Here is a 24,538-nt window from a genome sequence, read left to right on the forward strand (position 1 = left end):
TCCACCCTGCAATCACAAAGACAAGAGCATATATTCCTCATGAGATGTTCTCCAGTGCAGTGTCCCACAGGATGAGGAGACTATTGAAATTAGGCAGGCTCTTACAGAGTCTATGGGGGCAGCTATACTGCCCAGCTGACCGCAGCATGCACGGACGTAGCCAAAATAACTAACACTGGAACATGTCAGAAGCAGGCAGGCACGATGACATGGCACTCATGGGTTAGCTACCTGTAGCATGGTAGTCAGAACCTCCTCTGTTTTGTTCAAATCATCGAGGTTTAAGCAGTTCTTAGGCTGACAGGTCTTACTGTCATGACTGAACTGGTTTGCTAGCATCCATTAAGTCCATTCCTACTTTTGTTTTGTCTTCAGAGCTTATTAAGAACATTAAGAACACTACTAATGCCAGTTGTCCTTGATGTATCTCATTCCACAGGACATCCATAGTTACAAATATAAAAAATATTTTCAAGGTCAACCACACCTGCAATCTGTTTTTCTGCCTGTCACCTTATTAAATAGCCTTGTAAGTGTAGCAGGGCAGTCAACAGTCATCTCTCAGCCAGCAGCCTTTTTTGTATTAAAAAAATGCATAATTGCCAAGTGACAGTTTTACATGAGCCAAAAATTTGGAAAAATTCTGAATGATTCTATGTAGCTTCATACAATTCTTTAAAGTTCCCATCAGGATGTATTGGGGATTTCCAGTAGCTCTAGGCTTGTACATAAAACTGTGGAAATTTTTACCTTTTCCAAAATTGCTTGTTTACAGGAAAATTTGAATGCAACGATTTCTGTCTGTACCTCTCAGTCTCTCTGCCAGGTTCCTTTAAGGATTCAGAAGGCTTCGTTCTTTGTATTTTCGCCAAATACTTAGTTTACCCTTGAGTCCATAGAACAAGGGCGAGACGTACAGGAATACTGGCAACGGCACTGTGTATCCTGGCCCTAGTTACCTCCAGTGAGTCAGAGCTACGAAAGGGCAATGGCTATGTGACTCGTGCCACTATTTTCACACCTCCCAGCCAGCTGAGGACGAKGGGAGCCCATCTTATTCACCTTTCTCACAATGCATCTGCAGGACTCCAGCATTTTGTTCTGCTGGGCTTGGTAGAAGAAGTGTTTAGACGTGAAGGATATGAAGAAGAAGATGGAGATCAGGCTAAATAGGAGGAAGATGAGGGAGGAAAAATGTTACAGATGTTTAGATACTGCATATGCATCCATGAATCTGGATGAATTTAAATGGGCATCTGCCTTTCTCCTCAAGCACAGGGTAAGAATAGAGGGCCGTGGTCAGACAGATCTTCTTTCATCCTGTTTTGGGGACAATCACCGGGCATCTCAAAATGTTTGGTAATTTGGGGTGTTATGTSTCAAGCTTCCACAGTGTACATCTTGTATTCTCACTGATGAAATTTGTGTGTAGAAGAAAATATGTGATTATAATAAGTAGAAGCCCATCTGACTATTTCTTAGAGCCAGAGTTCAAAACAAACTTTCTGACATGGAAGTGGATTGTGCAATACTGAGTTCTGTGGGTTCAGTTTTGTTTTTAAAAGAGAACTTTGACCATGAGTTACAAGTTTCTACTCTGATTGCCTGATTGCTCCTAAAATCCTTGTGATAAGCACAGTTTTGCTTTTTGATCTTGCACTCCCAGAATCCTGTAATTCATTTCTGTGCTGAAAAAGTGGGTTCTAAAAGCTTCTAATAYGCAAAATCAGTAAATCACTATCAGTCTGGTGCTGAGACATGTTTCTCAATGATTTCTGGCAGCATCTGCCCTGTGGCAATAGCACAGGCAATGCTATGGAGGCTGGATTCCCTGCCACCACATCTGGTTCCTGTAGTGCCTTCCAGAGCACCCAGATATTGAGGGGTATAGTTTTGGAAGCACAGTCTCCCCTCATGCTGACTGCATGACCTGTAAGCTAGAGAACCCACTTCTGCCAGTTGCCAAAAGCTGCCAACACGTACGCCAGAAGGCTGAAGAGCTTGGCCCACGCTATATCAGGTCACGCACCAGCACCTCCACCAACAGCACCTTTTCAAAATCTTCTCTCTTGTAATGGTGGCACCAGTGCAGAGCTGGAGAAATGGAAAAATGGAAACAACATTCACAGGACCATAGTTTTCAAGTTGCTCCCCACAACAGCCACATCTAATCAGGGACTTCAGCTTGAATGTGCCTGCAGACCAGTGCTTGTTTAAAGGGYCTGAAACAGGCTTGTAGCAAGGCTGAAGTGGCAACAGCTACTTGCACAGGACCCTGTCCTGCCTATATACAAGGTGTAGGGCACCTGYTTCCCTGTGGCCATGTATAATAAGCCTTGGAGGAACAGGACATACCTCCCTCCTAGAAGAAGGAGAGGGGACAGGCTTCCAATCCCAAAGGTATCTCTGGAGAGGGCAGCAGAGAAACATTCAATTTATCCACAGGAATATGGTTGCTTAGCCTAAAGACTAAGACTAGTCTAAAGACTAAACTTTGCCATTCTCAGGGAGGAGAAGGAGAAAGCAGAGAGGTAGTGACTGGCAGTAGGAGTCCCTCATAGCCCAGAGCAGTAGAACATGAAGACCATCTCTGGCAGGAGAGCTGCAGACCTGCCTTTTGTGCCTGGATGTATCACTGTAGCCCATGCATTTCCTCTGAAATTTCCTTAGTAAGCCATCCCCATGCCTAAGGGACAGGGGAGTCTAGGCAAGTCACTACACTGGCAGGCCRTGGGCAGGGGAGGCTATCTGATAGGACTCATCGGTGGAGTTGGGCATCCTCACCCAAGACAGCTGGCCCAGCAGGGTGGCAAAGGATTTGCAAGTATGAGACCAGCAGGGAAGTGCTAGACTGAGGATCAGAAGGCAGTTTAGGGTGAGGTGGATTTTTTGTTGTTTTTTTTTTGTTTGTTTGTTTGTTTGTTTCTGATTTGCCTTTCATGGTAGGGGTTGTCCTTTTTCTACACTCTTTCACAGACTATGATAACAGCTAATATTGAACAAACACTTAGCAGATGGTCCGAGGTGGATTCAGAGCCTGAAATAGCAAGGCAGAGAAAGTGGATGGCATTAAGTACTATTCCCTCGTATCGGTAGACAGATGTCAATGCCCACATGACAGTTTTTATTTGAACTGCCACGGAAACCGAGACCRAAGGATGGCATGTGCTTATGCCCTCCATCTTTTTCTAAGTACTCTGCTCCAGAGCACACCTCCAGCAGGACACCTGGGTATGCTCAAGGGTTTTCAGCTGGTCTTAGTAAGCAAGGCTGCCTACTGCTCCATAACCTTTGATGGGAATTTACTTGAGCTGTCTACCAAAAGCAAAGGCTGGTCTTCGTGTGTGCTGACACACTCTGACCGAGCAGCTCTGCTCCCAGYTAGCGTTGCATTATATACAATTATTTTCCCTTTAAATTTGGTTTCCCAGCTGGGCAACAGACTGCTAGTGACTGGCCTGATTTTCAGGGTTAAGTCTTCTCCAGCCACTACACGTTCTTTGACAAGAGATGTTGCCGGTACCATCAGGTTGTTACTTGGATACATGCAGGTTTTCAGGAGAGACTTGAATGAATAATAGTTTTTGTTTTGCTTTGGAAATAAGGAAAATTGTGATTAGCAATGATACTCATCCTTCCTTRGTCTCATATGTGACCCATTGGTACTGAGTTTTTTCCTCAGAGAAAGCCCCAAAGAGATATCAGAGGTGGATCTGAGAGAGTGAGAGGGAGTGATTCCCAACTAGGACTAATGCAATTACTCAGGAGGAAATATTAYTTTGAAATTTAAGGACCTTTACAAAATATATAAGGGGGAAATATTCAGCATGAGACTATCATTTTAAGACAGAACTATAAAGCAAAACTGAAGTTATTTCCTCAGCTTTGTTCACCTGACTTCCAGCACAGAAGAAGATCTTAACTTAGCTTTTCAAAATGCTTTCTACAGTTTCCCCCGATACCTCCTGATTTGCTGAAGGTATTTTGAGAAAAATTAAGTCATCATTACCAGATAATTTATGTCATTGATGAGTTTTACCACTTATTAGTCTTTTTTCAAACCAGTGCTATCAGGATAGCTCTAGATATTTGGTTAAAATGTATCTATTTTCTGGATCATTTTCCAACCAGCCTATGGCTCTGGTATGAGGCATGAGTAGTCATACTGACTGTCAGAGACACTGAATTGATAGTTTCCTTTTCTTTCTTTCTTTTTTTTTCTTTTTTTTTTTCCTGTGAGATGTTGTATAAACTTACTAGCACGCTTCAGGATCACTTCTGCTTTTGTACTATGCATATAATAACTTGCTTCTAAAGTAAAGGTATATATGTAGCTTTAATAAGCAGAGCACAAACCTCCTAAAGTTTCTCTGAATTTCTGCTTCTAAGTTTTTACCCCCAAAAAACGTTTTTCAAGCTTTGTTTGAACATGTTAGAAAAATTCACAAAACCATCCCCAGGGTGATCTGCAGTTTTTTTCAGTGTCTTTAATACCAATTCTTCACTTTCAGACCAAATATCTACCTTCAGGGGAATTCTGACACACGACAGCAATCCTGAGTTTGCAGTCAGCACAATAGTATTGGTATTCGTGCTTTTTCTACTGGGTGTCCAACCTCAGAAAGCACGTATTACACTTTAAAAAGCCAGTTTGACTCACTAGAACTGGGTGTTTTTGCTGAAAATAGGGAATGGTTCATTTTCTAAAAATTGAAAGTAAGAGGAACATGAATCCAAACCCGGCACAGCCCTCAGGCRCTGCTGGAGATGCTTCTATCGCCCATATGTTGCCCCTTTGCCCTCCATCCGGGGGGCTGTGCCAGGGATGCAGTCTGGGGCCTGACTGATGTTAAAGTAGAGGTGGTTGCATTAGAAGAGGGAAGGAGGTATTCCTCAGCAGCACGGTTTCGCAGGGCAAGCTCCGGCACGTACAGGAGGTCTGGGCTCCGCGAGGGCAGGGCGGGAGGCAGCAAGAGCAGTCACGGGCAGAAGGACCAAAGAGGCAGCCAGCTGGACAGGGGCTCACGGGTTTGAGCTTATGGAGATTTCCAGAGAGCCACAAAAGCTGCCCATTGAAAGACAGTAAAGTAATGTTTGCTATATTAACAGCAAAAAGGAAGGTGAAATATAATGACCCTGGATTCAGTCATCTAGATGCTCCCAATTACATTTTCTCTGCAAGTGGGTGGCATATTCTAAGTGTATTTCTTCCTTTGCTGGCAGGGGCAGGTCAGGCTTTAGCACTGATTGATAGTTATTTCTGTGAGACCGAGGAGAAAGTATAACTGTTACAGTTTTATTTAGGCCCTGAGAAAAGTCTGGCAAAATAAATCACACAACAGTTTTAAATAAATTGCCATCTTCTGAAAGAGCTCCAGGGAAAGYGCAGGGCCTGATTCATCACTGTTACTTTGGCCTTATGTTGGTTTAATTTCAGGGCATGTCATGRGTATAAAATGAGTAGCATATGCCTGCTTGAATGTTTTTGTTTGTCCCTAAATTGCAGGGTATAGCGTCTCTTTGTTATTCYCACCTGAGTGGAGCCCTTTTGGACTAAATTCCTTTTGCAAGGCTGCATACAAACATCTCTTAAAGCAGCTCTCAAAAAAGGACTCAGGTGCCCAAAGTACAATTTTGGTGGAATTCAGATTTCTAAGTTCAAGTATGCAATCTGTAAGGAGTAGTCCTGGCTACTGAGGCACTGTGAGGCTCTGGTCTTGGCAGCATTTTGGGTCTCTACACTCCTGTTTAGTGTTGTCACCGTCTTTCTAGAGCTGTTTGTGTCACTTCTTGCAGGAGGAAAGACACTGGAATTGAAAAGTTAAGGGCCAGATCCAATATGACCAGTCAGACACCTCACTTAGTTGGGGTTAGACATATTGTGTAGCATATACCTAAGTTCCCTCTAAAATTGACGAAGGAAGGTAGGTGCTCAAAGACCTCCCGAGGACAGTGCCACCCATATCTCACTTCAGGGACTTGCTAGGCACCCAGTGAGAGGTTCTAGATACCAGCAGTCCAGCTAACCCTCTTCTGAGATAGGTACCTCATGGAGCAGAGTAGGCACCTTTTAAAACAGGATGTGGCAGCCCCCACAGTTAAGGCTTTTTGTGTAAGAGGCAGGTGGTGAAAACCCTTGATCAAGAAGAACAGAGTTCAGGGCTGTCCTCAGCCTCAGAGAGTTTGAATTCACATTTCCTTCATTGCCAAAGAGGCCCCTCGTCATCAGGCTCCAAAGGTGCCTCAGGAGGTTGGGTATGCCCCGTTCTCTGTGATGAAGCAGGACCCCAGTGCAACCAGGAACACCAGCAATGGGATCAGAAAGACAGCAACTGAGAAGGAGCCTGATCCTTGCCTGGAAGCAGAGCAGGACCAGAGTTCATGGTTTTGGTCCCAGGAGAGGGCATGTATTTCACAGCAGCTCATTACTGGCAGAGAAAAAAAGCAGAGWGTCCAGGAGGAAAAAGGTCCTAGCACCTTATGTCTTTTTCCTCCTCCCATCTAATGGCCAAACCACAGGACTTCAGCAGGCACTTTTTGCATCTTCCTGGCTGTTATAATCCTGACTATGGAGTGGTCTTACTTCAGCAGAGAGGGGGGACCCCAGGCATCCTCCGTAACCTAGTGGATAGCACCTTCTTTCTCAAAAAATTCTCTTAAATCTCTTCACTCTGAGAAGGATCAATAAGCCTCCCTGTAGAGGTGAAGTCTTTGCTCACTACAGCATCATGTTGACAGTGAACACTGCTCACAGGAGACAGATGAGCTGTAACCAGGATCATCTGGAAATGCTGGGGCTTCTCTGTGTCTGGGACAAATGCTAAACTGGTGTCAAAAGTAAGACTGAGTTATAACAGAGGCACCAATCTTCTCTAAGCCAATATTGCCTGGGTCTCTAAAATGAGGTWACCAGGATCTTTCAGGCCATACAGAGAAACATTTTATGTTCTAGATGCTTGGGGGCAGGCCATACTGAAAAGAGGGTGAACCCAACTGCTGTCAGGGGCATTAGGCTGCCATTTTAGGCCGATCACAGACCATCCAATAGGCTAAACAGCCCAGTCCGAGTGCAGTTACTGCACACTGGCAACAGTGAGCTCAGCCAGCTCTTTGCATTTGGTTGAGAAACAGAGCCAATAGGTTCCTTCTGTATCCTTCTGTACAGCTGTGTAGTGGAAAACAGCACCTGCCCCAGGAACAGAGCAGTGTTCAAGCCCACAATTAACATCTTTGAAGCAAAAGTCTAAATGCTAAGCTAGAACAACCATGATTGCCACCCCTGCTGCAGAAAGAATGATTATTTGCAGAGGTGGGGACCACTGTGCACCACAGCATGGGATTCCTGTGGCCAGAGAAGGTAGATAACACAAAGTCTGTAGCTACTGCTTGGTTAATAAAGGCTTTTTAGTCAGAATTAATAGTTCTGCTTGTAATCCTGCTTCTAGCTATGTRTTTTATCCAAGGACTCTTTCAGGCAAAAGCACAAATTGTCCATAGGCTCAGAATCTCATTTAGTAGTGGGTGTTCATTTTATTAAGTACACAATTGCTTAATGTGTAATGCCTAATATTTCATACAACTCCTCGACCACAGTGGAGGGACCTGCAGCCACAAAACCATGTGTTTCCTTGACAGCTTTCTGACACATTACAGGATTAGGCAAAGGGCACCATTGTGCTCTGAGTCTTGTTATGGGCTCCAGGAAGCATTTTGGGGTTTGAGTTCTAGCTCACCCTACTCTACAACTCCTAGCTTACTCCTAGTCTGCAGAAGGACCTGTGTCCAAACAGTGGACAGGGATTCAGACAAGGCTCTTCCTTTTCACATTTCCATTTCCTTCTGTCTAGCCAAGATGTCCTACTTGCAGCCACCRCACAGGCTCCTCTGAAAGCTAAAGAAGGCTGAAGAAGTATGCACAACCAGCCCCTGATGTAGGAACAGTCTTGAGCATCTTATTGACACTTCTCATAAAACAGTGTGGGCAAATAATGTCTTATCTTTGATATGATACAATATGGTATCTCCTATTCTGGCAGATGGTGCTAGTAMGGATACTAACTTTCTCTTGTTTAAATTATAGCACCCTCCCTGCAATTTCTTTCATATATGAAAGAATATTCTCACCTTTTTTATAGCAGAACGTGATGATGTCTGTGGTATTTTTTAGTTCCTGGATGAATATATCCTAACTCAGACCAGCCCAAGACAAAAAGTCCAGCATCTTATGTGAATGAGCTTCACCCTTGCAAAACAGCAAGGTCTTTCTTGCCTTCTGATACCAGTGACCTGGCCTGGGAAACATACAKGGCAGCCTAAGTCTCTGAAAAGAAATATAGTTACCAAATCTGCTTTCCTGGCTCAATGGAACTCATTGACTGCTGTTTAAAAATAAACATCCACTAGGATTTTCGTTTTTATGCATAGTCTGMCAGAGCAACACAATGCACTAAGTACACATCATTCCTTCCCTCTGGGAAGAAAGGAGGTGAGAATAGATCATATGTGGCAAGTGTTAGTCATACTACCTAGTGTCCACCAAAATGCACAGTTATTACACTGTTGCATGGTTTAAGTACTGCAGGGACAGAAAAAGAGCATGAAAAAGAGAGAAATACTTAAAAAAAAAAAGAAGAAGAAGAAAAAAGAAAAAGAAAGAAAGGAAACAAAAGTCTAAAGTTTCGTTTTGGAAGGTGATGATCACCTCTTGTCTATTCAAACCAGTTTACTCACCTACACCAAACCCACTTGATTTTCCTAGGAGCACATACTTAACTCATCCCACAGTGTTTAAAGATAGTATTGTTAACTGCAAGCTACTTGCTCAAATAGCTTCCAAACAAAGTCCACTTCTGTTTTGCTATGGTATCACTGCTGCTGCTGTATTATGACTTCTGGAGAAGGAGAACAATAATACACACTGCTGTTGCACAAAGAGAGTACACAAATTAATTTCTGCAGCATAGGAGATTACAGCAAATAAACTGCTTACTCTTGCAGAGACAAAACACATGACACTAACAAAGAGTTTCTGTTTGCACATGTAGTAGACAGGGATGCCTTAAGTGGAAAACCTGCATTTTGATTTAGAAATGTGCAGTTTGCCACACAGTGACAACTTATATGGATTTAAACAATCTGTTTGTTTGTAGAAGGGTTTTCTTCCCATGTAGCAGCTCTCTCAGAGAGCTTTATAAAAGCCAAGCTGCTAATAAAGGACCAGTGTAAAAATACGACTTTATATGTTGAAAGGTGTCTCATATGTTGAAAGATGTTTTTCTTCCTGAATATTCAAACTTTTTCAAATATTCGTATTAAGGAAAAAAACAGTCCACCTTCTTTCAAATAGAAATTTGATTTTAAAAGGTAAGATAGGACCTATGCTGAGAAACATTGAAGGAGATGCTTCTTACTCCATTTGTGCTTCCCTTAGCTGGAATTGGAACATGTTAAAGTAATGCATATTTTTCAATGCTTTTCTGGAAAGAAGTAACATCTGTTATGGAATTTTGAAGGATACAGATGTGAAAATCAACTCAGGTAAATAAAGAACCAGCATATAGTTTAGGTGACTTAAAACAGGGTGGTCACTAGTTCTTGGTATTGACTAGGATTTGACATTAATGCAAATGTGACATTAATRGAAGTCTGATAAGAGTAACTGGCATTATCACTCAGTTTATGAAGAGTGCCAAATGTGATCCAAGTATGATGGAAAGATAAGGAAGATGAGTGATCTGGGGCTTCCAAAATATCATCSAGATCATCCATTTTTCTGGTTTGCTAGTGAGACTCAAACTCAAAAGTCTCCTCAGAGTYGTGTATGAAAGAAGTTGCAGCAACTAGACAAATCAAAAAGAGCAGGGCAGTGGGCATTAGATGCTTCCTCCCTCCCCCCCGCCCCAGTGTTGTGTGACAGAAATTGCATGAAGCTGGAAAAATAAAAGTTTGGAAGTTCTAACTTACCACCAGAGACAGTGTAGCTCCATGGGTAAGACGTYAGGCTCGGACTCAGGATAGATGGTCCCTTTCCCAGCTCTGCTGCTGACTCGCTCCGTGTCTTTAGGCCTATTACTTTCCCTTCCCTTTGCAGGGTGCAAGAGAGAAAACGAAGAACAATAAATAATAACCAGTTAAAAGCAATCGTGAGGGGGGATCTGGGCCAAATTTGCRCAGGGAGCTGTGCTTCTCCGATGCAGTGGGGCTGCATGCCCAGCCATGGCAGGGGCTCCCATGAAGGACACGGCTCCTCACCCCTTCCCAGCCAGTCCCTTGCTACAAGCAGGAGATCTGGCTGCCGGAGGGCTGGAGGTCAGGCCTCCAGTGGCTAAAGGGCTGTGGGCTTTGGCCACTGGGCGGTTTCTGCAACAAAACAAGATGATAGCAAAAGGAGGACCATATGATCCAGAACCGTTGGTGGAAGGTACTGTTTGGCTTCACTTGCTGCCAGCAGGAACTAATAAAAACGCACTTCACTCAGGAAAGACTCTCAGAACATGATCAGAAAGCCCCAAACTGGGATAGCTCTTGCTCTTAATCAATCATTGGTATATTTGACTGCTGTCCTGCTTTTTTGAAATGTCCCAAATACATTTTCCTAGCTAGAAGCTAGATGAGTAGGACACAGCATGCTCCTGCACCACTTGTATAAAAAGCCTTCAGAAACATCTGAAAAAGATGTATCAGACATCTCAGAATCTGTCATTGGCTACATACAGACTAAAGAGTCTGCAGTATGCCTGGGTCCATTTGCAGGATCAGAGCCTTGGTTTCTGATCCCAGAGAAACAGGGCCAGGGGATGTGGGGGGGGCACTATTTTATTCCAGGCTTTTTCACTCTTTCTGAAGTAGCAGTGTTCAAGCTACTGCACAATATAGAGGATCTCATACAACCTCGTCTGAGGCACACTCATCCAGGTAACTCCCTAGACTCTAAATGCAGTTAATGCAAACAGACTTTCTACAATAGAAAGTTTAGAGCATCTAAGCCAGGCACTTAACATAGGACGCACATAGGATGCTTTCAAGTGTAGCTATGACAACAAATCTGCTGGGCAAGTGTATTATCTAAATGCTTCTGTTAATTTTCCTATTGAAAGAATATCTATTATTGCAGGAARTGGTGTCTACTTACTCAACTCATATGCCACCTAATAGGCTTTACATATGAACTCCTCTTTCCACAGGAAAAAAAAAAAAAAAAAAAAAAAAAAAAAAAAACAGTTCCTATTGCCTTGAGAAACAGACTGCAGCCAAGTTTGAAGCAATGCTGCCCCAGAGCACTGCATTATCTGGGGGACCACAGGTCCTCAGGAACTGAAACTTCTGGCCTCTAGGGATGGGAGGACTTTTGGGACAKCAGAGCCCTGGGAATGGCAGAGTCTTGGGAACACAATGAGAATTTCTATGCAACACTGGTTGTACAGGTGGCTTATATGTTTGTCATATAGGAAAAACTAGGYAGTATTGGAATCTCTCCGCAACACACACAGCAATCCAGCTATGAATGAGCTTTCAGATGTGTCCTTTACCATCTCAAATCTTTTCTACTCTAGTTAAACTAAAGATGACAACAGTACCAAGGCAAATACTGTCAGGACAAATTCCTACAAACCTCTTGACTTTAAATAAAGATRTCACCAGTGATTTTACTTGCTACAGGTTTGGGGGATGCTCATATTAAGATACCTTTTTCAAAGACCAAGTCAATTGCAATATAGCCCTTAGTGATATACGATGGTTCAGCAAATGATCAGCAGCTCTCATAATCTGCCTCTTCTTTTTACTGGGATTGATCTGAAAAGACAGTAGGTGTTATGGAAGTGAGAACYGTCATTGCCTCAGGAACAGGGGTCTGCATTTTGACACATTGGAAGATTTCTGTGACTTGGCAATGGGCATGTAAGTGAAAAGGAAAGCATCTGAGCTGGGAGGGAAACTCTGATCTGGAACTCCCTGTTGTTGCTGTTCCCTTGAGAGCTTTACTCTGGAAATACTCTGAAGTAAATGACATAAATGTTTTTTCTTCTAGGAGGAAAGCAAGATTTTTTTCTTGCAAATAACAACAACTACAGCAAAACATTACTAGGCAACTGCTGTTGCATCTGTGGCTTGTGCAGCCTGGGGCTACCTGCTAAACTATTACTTTGCAGAAAGCCATACTTAAAGCGGTGAGCAGCCTCCCAAGCCCACTCAGAACTCAGTCCTGTGTCTTCTGAGCAACTTCTGTTGCTTTCAATTTTGGCAGCCTAGCAGGAAGATTGTTTTAGTAACATTGTTAGGGACAGACATAGAACAAATCACTATAAGGTACTATTGTTAGTGTACTTACAGTCCTGGCATTCTAAGTTTTTTAACCATAGTACAGAAGCAGAAATCAGAGGTGCAGCTGGCCTGTAGAAAAAAAAGGTATAGATTTATAGGGGTAGAGCTGGCTGATCTCAGTTAGAGCCTACCATACCATTTTAGTAATCCTCGCTGAAGAAATATGTGGCTTGCTTGAAAATGAAGAGCAACTAAAATAAAAAAATGTGGAAACATTGTAAGTGAAGAAAGATTGCAGAACATTTTTTTCTCTCTCATACCTATCTTGTCATTCTAAATTTTCTTTTCAGAGTAGATGAAGGACAGGTTTTGAATACGAGCATCTCTAAGTGAAATCTGCCACTTCCATGTTGTCCAGGAGGAAGACAACATGCTCTTCCTGTTCCTTTCCAGCTTTAACGTTCTATGCATTTTCTTCTTTGATAAAAAGCTAACTTTGATTTTAGCACAAATCTTTCCATTTGTAAACATGAGATCATTTTTCTTTTTAATACCAAGTTTATTTTGATCCTTGAGACTTCCTCTACAAAAATGCAAATCTTTCCTCCCTCTCAGTCTTTTACTCTATGTTTGTTAGGCATCTTGTGGTATTTTAATGACTCAGATGATTGATTATGAGTTCCCAATACAAGATTCCCCCAAAAGTCACCAAATAACCAACACTTGTTACTAGAGGTAAGGAATTAATCATCACACATTGTGATAATTTCCTCTTCTTCTTTTCTTTTCCTCCTATGTCTTATTTAAAATAGTTTCCTAATTATTCTTCACCAAAGATAAAAAGCTTCCCTTCTGTGACTCATTGAAACAACAGTGTAATGCAGAATTTTGTTGATTCGTGCTGAGTTTCTGTTCACTGACCACTTCAGGCACCTGATGTGCTCATTCAGCCCACCTGTAACTCTTCGAAATCCAAAGAAATTGAGGACATTTTCAATTCCAATGTTTAGGTGGCTGTAAAGATTTCAGCAATTAATCTGCAGGAAGCATCAACATTGCAACTTGCAACCTGTGGCACATGCAACAAGTGTTGCACATGTCTTTTTAAATTGCCTGCTTTTCTTTCATTGACTTTCCAAGCCTTCCCATATGTGTAAGGTAAAAAGCCGGTAAGCTAATTCTAACCCTATTCAATGGCAAGAAAAGAAAAAAATCTACATACTCTGTTACACTTACAGAGGGAATAAAAGATGGGAACACACAAAAAAAGGCAGAGACTTGTTGCTTCTTGTAAAGAYCCATTGCATGCTGGGTAAAGATGAAATGAAGATTTTACCTCAGTAGGACCAAGATTTCCTTGCTAGATGACTAGGTGTATGTAGAGGCCTCCCTGGAAAAAGGGAGAAACTTTCTAGCAAATCCCCATGGTGGATTTTGCTGGCCCAGCAGGATTAATGACCCTGGAGTAGCCAGGAGTCTTTGCAGATGGAAGAGTTGTGCTTMTCAATAATAGGAATATGAATAAAGACAGCATGCTTCCAGAGGTAGCCTGGATGTTAGAATGGGAGAAGAGTGACTGGAAGAACAGCATGAGAAGTGATGCTCAGGAGAAACTTAGAGAGCATATCTCTGATAAGATTGTATTCCTGTAGTTTGACCAAGAGCTTCAGTGTGAGCAGGAGTCAGGAAACCCACATGCAGACTGGCAAATCCTGCATGCAGGCAGGGGTTTAGCTGTAGGAGAGGACATCTAGGTTAGATTCCTCTGGTTACTTAAAATGGTTACAGATGATGCTGAACTTCGGGTCAATGCAATCATTTCTTATGAAGAGACCCCTATGTATATGTGTTCGCAGTATGAATAAGTCCAGCTGGCTTAGATCTTCAATGGGATTTTACAACTTACACAGAAACATCTGGAGGAAGCAACTGTCAGACAGGTACTAGAATTTATGGATAGATGATTTGCTTTGGTTTACCAGTTTTCAGATTCCTGTGTGTTCTTAGAAAACAAGATCAGGGATCCTTTGTACAACCAAATGCCAAGAGAATGATGATCCCAAATAAAATAGAGTTCCCACTCCTCAAAAGGCRTGGAACTCTGCTGATAAATCCATTTTAGCTGAAGCAGTTTATCCTATCCATGTTTTAACAGGGTCACAAAGGCTTCCACTCATTTCCTCTGTCTTCATCTTTTTGTTGGACCCTCTGTCCCAAGTTAGGATCAAGTTGCCCTGCCTCCTACCTATCCTAGAAAAAAATGTTAACCAGATGTTCTAACAGAAAGAATCCTCTTAATCTCAAACACACACACACAAACACACACACACACAAACACACACACATCCTCAGAAAAGGAAAGAAACTAGTCATATGGCTCACAGTTGATGGCAGAATTGAATCACAGAATCATAAGGTTGGAAGAAACCTCTGGAGATCATCTAGTCCAACCCTCAGCGTAGCCCTTACAGTGATTGAACCCACGACTTTGGCATTAGCAGCACCACACTCTAACCAACTGAGCTAAACCTGCCCCCAATTGCAAGATACTATGTGCAACTTGCTTAGTGACTAAGTAGACTTATATTCACTGTAGCTTTATGAGATTTAATGATGTCGTATGAAGTACAGATAAATACAATTCTGTGAATATTCTTCAAAAGACAAGTGAATTACTTTTAATAGCTGCAAGAGCATGTCAGTATCTGTTATGCCCTCTGTTACCACTGGCTTCAGAAATAAGTTCATGCAATGAAATCTTGGTTCTACTGAGGTAAAAGGTAAAACTTGGAAAGAAGTAAAAATTAAACTATGGGAAGACCATAGCCCAAGCATCATCTACTGCAGTGACATCAACTTCTCTAAAAGGCACATGCAGCTTAGAAGAAGAAGATTCAGCACGTGAGGACTGTGAAAGGTTGAAGAACAGTGCACAACACCTCTTACCCAATGGTTTCAGAGTCAGCTATACTTCCTCCAAATGCAGTTTGATGCTCTCTTCTTTTCCTTTTCAGAGTTCCTTACTGAAACATCCAGACTTTGCTTTTCTCACCATGAAGGCCTCAGTCATCGCAACCTTTTTTGGTAAGTACAGCTGACCTGCTACATTTTACTAGCTTGAGTAGAGCTAAGCCAAAGATTCCTGGAAAACAACAGTATCATTTTARCAATATGAGTCTGCATGTTTCAGACATTGTCAGTCTGGCTGAGAAACTTTTTGGGACATTTCCTCCACTCCCCAAAAGAAAATACCCATAGAGTCCAGGCAAAATGCACACCCAGTTCAGACAACTGCATGAAAAACACTCTAAGCCAATCTGAAACCCTGGGAAGTAGGTTTGTATTCCCCTGTCCTGGCTGACCAGGGGCTGTTGGCTTCTTCTCTTCCTTCTGGGCTCCACTGTCGTTGAAGCTTYCAATGGAAGGTGGAGTAAGCCTTGGCACAGAGCTTTTCAGAAACTGGATGCCTGAATTTCCTGACATACTTGTCATATTTGTCATAGCAAATTTATTGTAGAAACTATATCAACTAGTTGGACAGATCTCTAAATACCTGACTAGCTACATACAGTCTATATCAAATAGCACAACTGGGACTGAAAAGGGTCTGTATCTTAAAGATCTTCCCTAAATGAAAATAATCTATTTTACGCTTTGGAAACATCCATTCCCTGTATTACTCTGGTTTGTCCAAGAATGCAGGACTTTCTATGACCAAGGAGTGCCAAAGGAAAATGACTGTAAATATGTCATATTTTCTTTATCTTGGCAGTCAGACAGGATCTTGCTTCTTCAGGAAATGTGTAGAAATTCCAAAGTTTACAATTGATCTTCCATGAACAACCTGGTTGATTGCAATGAATCTAGCACAATTTCTTTGTGTACTTTACTTACTTATCTCCCTTTGATAAAGAGAGAGCAAGAGCTCCATGTTTAGCTTCATAGTTATCCATATAGTTCCTCTCTTTGCTACAAAGAGCAAATTATTTTCTCTACATAAAATTGCACCCTAACATTTYATATAGCCAGGACTTTGCACTTCCTTTTATGTTGGTTCTCTTTTTAATTTTTCTTCTTCAACTGAAAGTTACCCTTGATAACACAATTACACCAATGACAAAAGGCCCCAGTGCTGCATCTACACACCCTCACTTCAGATACCGTGAGGCTGTTCTTTCTTTTGAGCAAGTTCTAAGCGTTTTAAGTCTGCAAACTCTTGGCAATCAGTCTAGGGGGAGAAAACCACAAAAGAAAGAAATAAGACTGTTGTTGCATATTTTAGTAAGATTAATCTAACAAATCATCAGAGGATCAACCAAAACATCATAGGGAGTTTTAATTCTCTCTGAAAACTCAGACAAGGGAAAGGTGAATAGGAAGGTGAAAATATTTGTAATGAGGTTATTACCCATAACATATTGCTTATAAGATAAGGAGAGAGAACAGGGAGTTTTTGTATGCCATACACTTACCAAATGAACCTGGCAAGGTAAGCTACATATATGTATAGAGAGTGAGATATGTTTTAACATAACTGTGCATTTCTCTCTTACCGTTGTTTTCATATCATAAATATGCTTTCTGAAGGAAAATAGTACCGCTGCTGAGATGGGACACTGGGACATGACACACTACCATTTCATACAGTCCATAATGCTGTCTGGTATACCAGATCTGCTAAAAACAGAGACCAATGAGTGAAATTTCACAATGCACTGTTAAGGGATAAAGTCCTCAAAAAAGCTATTAGGAAAGMGCTTTCTCTCTCTACCTTCCCAGGTGCTTTATGAACACAGCATGTTGCATATCCCTTATATCTCTATCTCACTAATTATAAGGTGTTTCCTTTACTTACGAAAATATCTGGGCCTTTCATGATTTTCTTGACCATGTGGCCTCAACAGTGTCTTTTGACAGTGAGTTCCACAGATTAACATGTGAGATGAATTGATGCTTAATCCCTTTGAAAAAGTAACCCACAGTAGACATCATCTTGTCTGCAAAGTTCACTAACAAGCAGRAACCTAACTAACTGTGGCTTAGAATCATTTCTTCAACCAGCTGGGTCAAACTTAGGAAATCTCATATACGGGAGATTGTGGTGACCAACGCTGTTGTCCACCATTTTCCTCATACTGTTTTTTGTTTGTTCTAGGTGTATTTCTTACATATACATATGCAGCTAAGGAAGCCACGAAGAAGACTAAAAGGGCTAAGCTGTGTAAGTAAGTGGTCCCGGTAGTATGCTTGATTGCTTTATAGCAGGCAAGTCTGGTGCAGGAGAAGTCCGAAGTGAAATTATATTTTAGTAACTCTTCACAATTCTCTGTAGATGCAGTGGGAACGTATATTAACTAACATATTCTGTTAATGAAGTCACATCACTGAGCAAAATACATACCACTGAATATGTGTGAAGACTGTATTTCTTGTTTCTCTACTAAAATATATCTCTATGGACAGCCAGGAGCCATGCAAGGATTGTAGCACTAAGCTTTCAGAAAGAGAGACATAAATATGTGAAATGAACCTGTTGTAACATGAAACATATGTAGTTAATTAGCATGAAAGAGGAGGTATATGTCCTATGCACAGGGCTGTATAACTTCGTGCTCTGCTCCCRTAAGAACATTTCTATTTACAGATTATTTTGCTCTGTTAGTTGACATGCAAGCCTGCTGTGAGGTTTTGAACTCACACTTAGACCCCTTGTGCAAAGTAAATTGTGCCCAGCAAATATTTCTAAAAATCAAGGGCAAGATAACGGGATGTGGCTGCAGCCTTGTTTTATAGATGRCACAGAGCTACAAGACCACAGAGGGAGGCTTGGGGAGCATCGTGCCTTGTACATGCACAGCAGTCCCCAGTCCTGACTCACAATCACACGTGTTTCCCTACTGCCTCCTTCCCATATTTTAACAACAGGCCAAGTGAGCAGATTTCTTTATCTCCCCAGCAAAGCGTTATAATGGAGCTTTCTTTCAGAGAAACAAACATTCAAGGTCAAAAATGTCCACAGACTTGTTCTGTCCATCATTAGTTGCAGCCACATCCCTTGGCATAGGGGTTATGCGTTACATGTACATGCATAACACATAGACAGCTCTTGTGTCCCTGAAGCATTTGTATAAATGTATGAGAGGAGGGCAYCCCTGTCACCCAGCTCACTCATTTCACGACAAGATCAGTCAGCTGTGAAAACATTCAATCTGAGTTTACAAAGATTTTGTACTCACAGATGTTCCCCAGATCGACTGTGATGTCAAGGCGGGGAAGATCATCAATCCAGAATTCATTGCAAAATGCCCTCCTGGATGTCAAGATGTAAAATACCGTGTTTACGGCACAGACATTTATGCTTCTTTTTCCAGTGTGTGTAGTGCTGCAATTCACAGGTGAGTGAGTTTAAATGAGCAAGATACTCAGTCAGAACCATAATTTCAGTGTAGGGAGCGCTTAGTTTTTCAGATTATTTACTGTTGCTGATGCCTTACAGGTTTGATTGCAGGCTGCTGTTCTAGTTGAAGACACATGAGAAAGACTGTGATATTGTGGTTCCAATCTTAAAAATGCTGTCAATCCTGCATTCCTGTTGAAATTAGTCATCTTTAAAGGTGCTTCTCAACCTTAGGAGAAATGTACWGAGATCTGCAGATGTCTCATTTATGTATAGCAAATGACTGTTGTYGCACTACTATCACTGAAGTGGAAGAGGGGCATAGAGTTATTGATACTAATAAAGCATCAGGAAAAAACAGGCATGTCACCAGTGAAGAATATATGCAGCCCACATGGTTATGGGATTGGTTTTGGTTGYCCAGGTTTCAATTTAACAGTCTCCAACATCAAATGATGAGTAATGGGCTTTCACACCACAGGAAAGGCTAATGGACAAGCAAATGCATGGTACACATTTTGCAAAGTTTTGTTTGCCATGTTAAAATGTACAGAAATCTTTAATGGAGAATGACTTGACAACAACAACACACAACATTTATAGGCAGATTTATGCAAAGACCATAAGACAAATACATTTTGTACTGTATTTGAAAACAGTTTCCCTTAAYAGTGTGTTAGGGAACTGCAGCAGCATTGGCTGAGAAATGAAGAGAGTTTTGCGACTCTTAGGTGAAACCAGCAGTATCACTGCTGGGAAGTTCACTCCTCTCTCTCTCTCTCTCTTCTCAGTCCCATCCTGTGACTTGCTCTAGCCATGTAATAACCTACTCCAATATGATCTGGTGAGATTAAAGTGAAGTTTGTAGTTGCTTAGGGAAACCCTCTGTAAAATGAGAAGAAGATGCAAAGCATTTAGTTTTCTTAACTAAAARTGTCTGGTACGTGTTCTTACTTGAAGCTATAGGACAAAATGATTTGCTGTAAGAGGTGGTTATCGCAAGGCAGCAGAGCTGTCCTTGCGTTGAGGACCACAACCTAATGAGAGGTTGCATAGCTGCAAATCGTATCAGTAAGTCTTATCTCCCCGCTGCGCACTGTGCAGCCAGACAGACGTGTGTATACCGCTGCCATCTCCTGGCTGCAACCACACRTGCTCGGCTGTTTGCTATGGAAATGACCATCAAGTGCCCGGCCAAAAACCAGCCAATTCCTCCTTCCAGTACCTGCACACAGCGAAAACTGTGTGAATGCCTCTGCCAGCAGAGCTGGCCCCAAARGAAAGTTACAATCTTCATTCAAAATACTGACAGTGAGTACCCGTAGTTCAAATGCTGGCTGCCTATACTTTTGGAGAAGAGGGTCTCAGTTTTCTTCATTTGACAACTGAGTTTGGATTTGTTAGCTTATATGTTGCATTTCCACAAACARTGAATTTCCTCTCCTTACAATTATTTTATCAACAGCATCTTGCARTCATAAGAGAAATCTACATCTCTAGCATATTCTTCACCATATTTGCTGTTCATTTCTTATTTTCCAGCACCATATAATTTTTGTCARTTGTATTATCCCTTTAGAGTAGCAATCACATCTTGGTTTTTATACTCCCCTAATAATGCACAGTCAGGTTTCATATACAGAATGTTTTTTGTTTGTCACAACATATGACAAACACCATTTAGTGTGCACCACATACACAGGTTTTCTACAGCTGTCAGTAACTTTTTGGGGAGTTTACTCCAGGCTGAGATCAGAACCAAGCTAAATTTTCTGCAGATAACACAGATACTGGAATTTGAAAAAAAAAAAACATAATTTTTTTCAAAACCAAAAGTGTCAGAGAATGAGGAGGTTTGCCTCATATTTGTCTAATTATTTCTGCTACATAGTTGGCCCTAAAACTCCACTGACTACATTTTCACATATCTTCAGTAGTTCAATGAAGCTTTTAGGGATTTTAATGAAGGCAGAAAYATGTTCTTCCCTGCAGCTAGGTCAAATTTAAACATAAAACCAGTAGATAAATAAGAAGAGCAAACAGACCCAAATGGCACTTTATAACAAACTGATCTTCTCTACATTGAAGAAGTAGAAATATTTATTAGCAGCAGACCTAGCTGTATCTTCCTAGCTTCACTATAACTCCTAGTTTAAAGAGAAAAAGTAAACACTTCATAGCTCTTGCACTGTTGAATGGTTTCTATGTTTTGAGGGGAGAATTTCTGCCTTCAGACACTGTGTTTCCCCCTTGCAGTGGTATAATTGACAACACAGGTGGCAAGATCCTCGTCCAGAAAGTCGCCGGCCATTCTGGTTACAGAGGGAGCTTCTCGAACGGGGTCCGATCCCTGTCGCTGCCGCGCTGGAGGGAGTCCTTCCTCGTTGCAGGTACTGCGGGAAAGCACCAAGTCCACAGCCAGGCTGCCCAAAGCTGTCAGATGGGCAGGTCAGGAACAGGCAGGAGGAAGCAAAACTGTCACTGTAAAGCTTCTACCTGCGTAGGCACTCGGCTCCAGAAAGGCAAAATGCCTCCTCCACCTCTGGCACTGTAAGGGCCAGATCCCTTTCAGCAGTTAGCCRAAGAACTCTGTGGTAGCCCTTGCTCAGGTGCCCTGAATCACTGTGATTTACTCTTCTTTTGAAAAATGTGCCTACGTACTCTATTGCAAGAGAACGCAAACACTTGCAACTTTCTGTTATTCTGTTCTTGGTTTAAGTACCTGTTTTTTCACCAGAGGTCCACCCCACCTAACTGTCGGATGAGTAATTCAACCAAGGCATTTGAGCCAGGAGCCTCTTTATCCYCAGTTTCCTATGTAACTGGTGAAGAAAGCTACTTGCTGCCAGAGAGAGTTTTTCAGCCAATATCTTAGATACAAATCCACTTCCAGAGAYGGCAGCCATTCTGAACTGACTCTTGCTATTGACATTTAAAATCTGGAGGAAAAGAATTAAGGCCTCAGTACTGAAGCGTAGGTCTTAGGGCATGTCCTCTCCTCCCTGGTAAGTACTGCCAGTAAGGGGGCTACATGACCTCTTGGCCGTTTGAAGTACCCTCAGGCTGCATCTGCATTGGTGCCCACTGACGTATTCCATATCTGCCGTATATTTAGGCTTCCCGACAAAGGCCAGCATGTTCTAGGTTTCAAAGGTTTCCTTCACTAATGTAGTAATGCATTTGCGCTACAGTTACGAGCCACAGTGACCCTTAGGTTCGCCGAGCTCCTTATTAAAATTAAATATGCACAGTTTATTTATATACCTACATATTTGAAACTATAAAACTTTCCACCCATCTCAAGCCATAGACAGCCATAATGTATTATTGATGTAGCCCAAATACGTTGCGACATATCAGGCAACAGAGGCTCAGCACTCAGTGCAAGGAACACCGCTTTAATTTAATACTAACTCCTTTTTCTCTCCATACTGTTCAGCAACTTAGTGTATTACCTTGGATTCACTGATGAAATTCRCAAAATTTTGGAAGTTAAATCCCCTTTACACCAACCTCAGATTCTCTTAAACCTACTTGCAGCTGTTATGCCTATGTGAAGTAGGGTCTAATTTACATTGCTTTATGCACTATTTCTAAATCTAACTTCTCACAGCATCCATACATGTGGTCCCAATTTCTCCTGAGGATTTAGGATAAGTATGACCAGCTAATGTTAGTTAACTACATCACTTYTGGAAAAACCAACAGTTCAAGCAACCAACTGAACAGCCACTAGAAATAGAGAAATGTTCTTTTCATGTGAAAATTTGTGAAGAGCAAAGAAGGTCTCAGAACTGACCAAAGTGAACTGCCATCTGGAATCTGCATTAATATATTTGGATGCACTTTTTTACAGCGTTCTGCCATGGGTAGACCACATTATAAGAGGGATTTATTTTGGATGAGCAGGAATTTCCTGGAATAGCTGAATTGCTACTTGTACTTGTTGCTGCTTTTTTCCCCAACAAACAGCACATTGTAATTCTGGTACATAAATGGGAAATAAGATTTTTTACCTCTGTAGCTGTTCAGTCGCTATCCTATGAAACTGTAGGACCTTTTGGTTTATAGTAACAAATCTTTATTCTTTATTAATGAGTCACTATAAAAGATGAGATGGAAAAGTTACAAATGCATGTAAGATGAGATGAGAAACTAGGGTGCATATAGATATGATGACATTTGTCCCCCATACACTTAATTTTACTCATATTGAGTGGTCCCACTAAAGTCATTGGAACTACTTGTTTTATAAACTAGTTCAAGTATTAAAGCAAATATAATTTAWAATATATCAGTAGGAAGGAAATCCTCACCACGGCTTCTGAAAATGTGGGTTTGTTTGTGGGAAATTTAGAAGAACAGAAACTCAGGAATCCTGTGCTATTCATCTCATTAGCCTGAGGCTGAAGGTGCGCAGATCTCATTCTCAAAAGGAGAAAACATTTTTCTTTTTTTTTCTTTTTTTTTCTTTTTTCTTTTTTTTTACAATTATCAGTCAAAGGATTCCCAATTAAAATATGAAGTCATCCAAAGCATTAATTTCAGGACAGCTTTTGAATTTTATCTGTCTCCTATCCTCCAGTTGAGTTCCCTTTTAGCAGATCAAAAACGTATGTGATGTTGTACCCTGGAAAAGTGCTGACAGTTTATTCCTAGTTAGGATATTGTCACAAAGAGTTTGTGATATTTAAATTGTGAATAAGCATCCAAACAAAAGAGCACTGAAGAGGAATCCTTCAGGGAGCCAGGCAATGAAGTGGTGTGATTTGNGGGGGGGGGGGGGGGGGGGAGGCTTGTCCTTGGGGATTAAAGCAGGGAGCACACCAGGAGGTATGCAAATGTACTGGTATTCACTTTCAAGCACTGAAATGCCTTGGCACTCAGTTGAATGACTCCATTCAGAGTAGCGGGAGTTTAGCAGCTTCTGGGTTAAGAAAATAGAGTCCTAAACCTCTGGCTATGCTAGTTACAAATAAGCTTGAGAGGATGAGCAGCCACTACCTCATTGCTTGTACCTCAAACAGGCAGAAGTTGAGGTTTTCAACCCACGTGTAGCCCATTTTTAGGTATGTTAAGCAAAGTCTGGCCTAGATGCAACTCTTTCCAGATGATCCCTCAGTGGAAAGGACATATTACCGTTGCTCCAGGCAGTTGGCCCACACGCAGCCCAGGTCTCAGATCTACCTCAGGACCACATGTGGGACCCAAGCAACTGTTCATCCAAACCCCAGAGTTTGGGAGTAGCTAGCCTCTCCATGCCATTTGCACAACAGTAGGCTTCAGATTTGCATTAGAAGCCAGGTCAGCACACAGAGAGACTCTAAATTAAAATCTGGTTGTCACGTTAYAGCTGCATCCATTAACAACCTCATACATCTGACCATTTTACATCTGTTAGAGATCAAGAAATGCTTTTATTAATCCTCTGTTGTTAAGTAACTTTTTGATTTCCTACCACATTGGCCGAAAGGCTTCCTAATCCTACTTTGCTGCTGCAAGAAATAGAAGATCCTGATCCCAGTTTTAGTTAGGTTCAAAGCTCAGGGGGAAGTGGAAGTCAAGATTTGCTGCCTTTCACTTAGGCCAGCCCATGTAAGGGCAAGAGAGAAGCTCTTTTTCCACAAGAAGGTGGCATGTGCTTGCATGTTAATTTGCCAGCTTTGGTCTTCAGTAGAGCTATGTTGACTTCAGTGGAGCTATTCTCTGTTTATATTTCTGTAAATGAGAAGTAGAATAGATCCTTATACCATCAGCTTTTTCTAAATCACTTTAATTCTCAAATTAACTTCTTCACCTAGGAAGCTTAATGACATCTAAAACTTCAGAAAGAAGAAAAATAAAGGTTCTAGAGGCATAAAAGGGGACAGAACTGGGAAT

General features: G+C 41.6%; 1 protein-coding gene across 3 annotated transcripts in view; it reads left to right on the forward strand.

Moving 5' to 3' along the window:
- The window catches only part of VIT (vitrin), a 62,460-nt gene that overhangs the window by 4,395 nt on the left and 33,527 nt on the right, over positions 1 to 24,538 (forward strand). For 2 of the 3 annotated variants that reach the window (XM_085301148.1, XM_085301147.1), the window contains exons 2-5: positions 15,276 to 15,345; positions 17,417 to 17,482; positions 18,500 to 18,656; positions 20,915 to 21,048. In XM_085301148.1, coding sequence (XP_085157274.1) covers positions 15,315 to 15,345; positions 17,417 to 17,482; positions 18,500 to 18,656; positions 20,915 to 21,048 — 388 coding nt within the window. In that variant the 5' untranslated portion in view covers positions 15,276 to 15,314. The remainder of the gene's footprint in view (positions 1 to 15,275; positions 15,346 to 17,416; positions 17,483 to 18,499; positions 18,657 to 20,914; positions 21,049 to 24,538) is intronic. The other variant, XM_085301149.1, reaches the window with a different exon arrangement.

The sequence above is a fragment of the Rhea americana genome, unplaced genomic scaffold, assembly GCF_003343005.1.
Source record: "Rhea americana isolate MKP2758 unplaced genomic scaffold, rheAme1 scaffold_173, whole genome shotgun sequence".
Lineage (NCBI taxonomy): Eukaryota > Metazoa > Chordata > Aves > Rheiformes > Rheidae > Rhea > Rhea americana.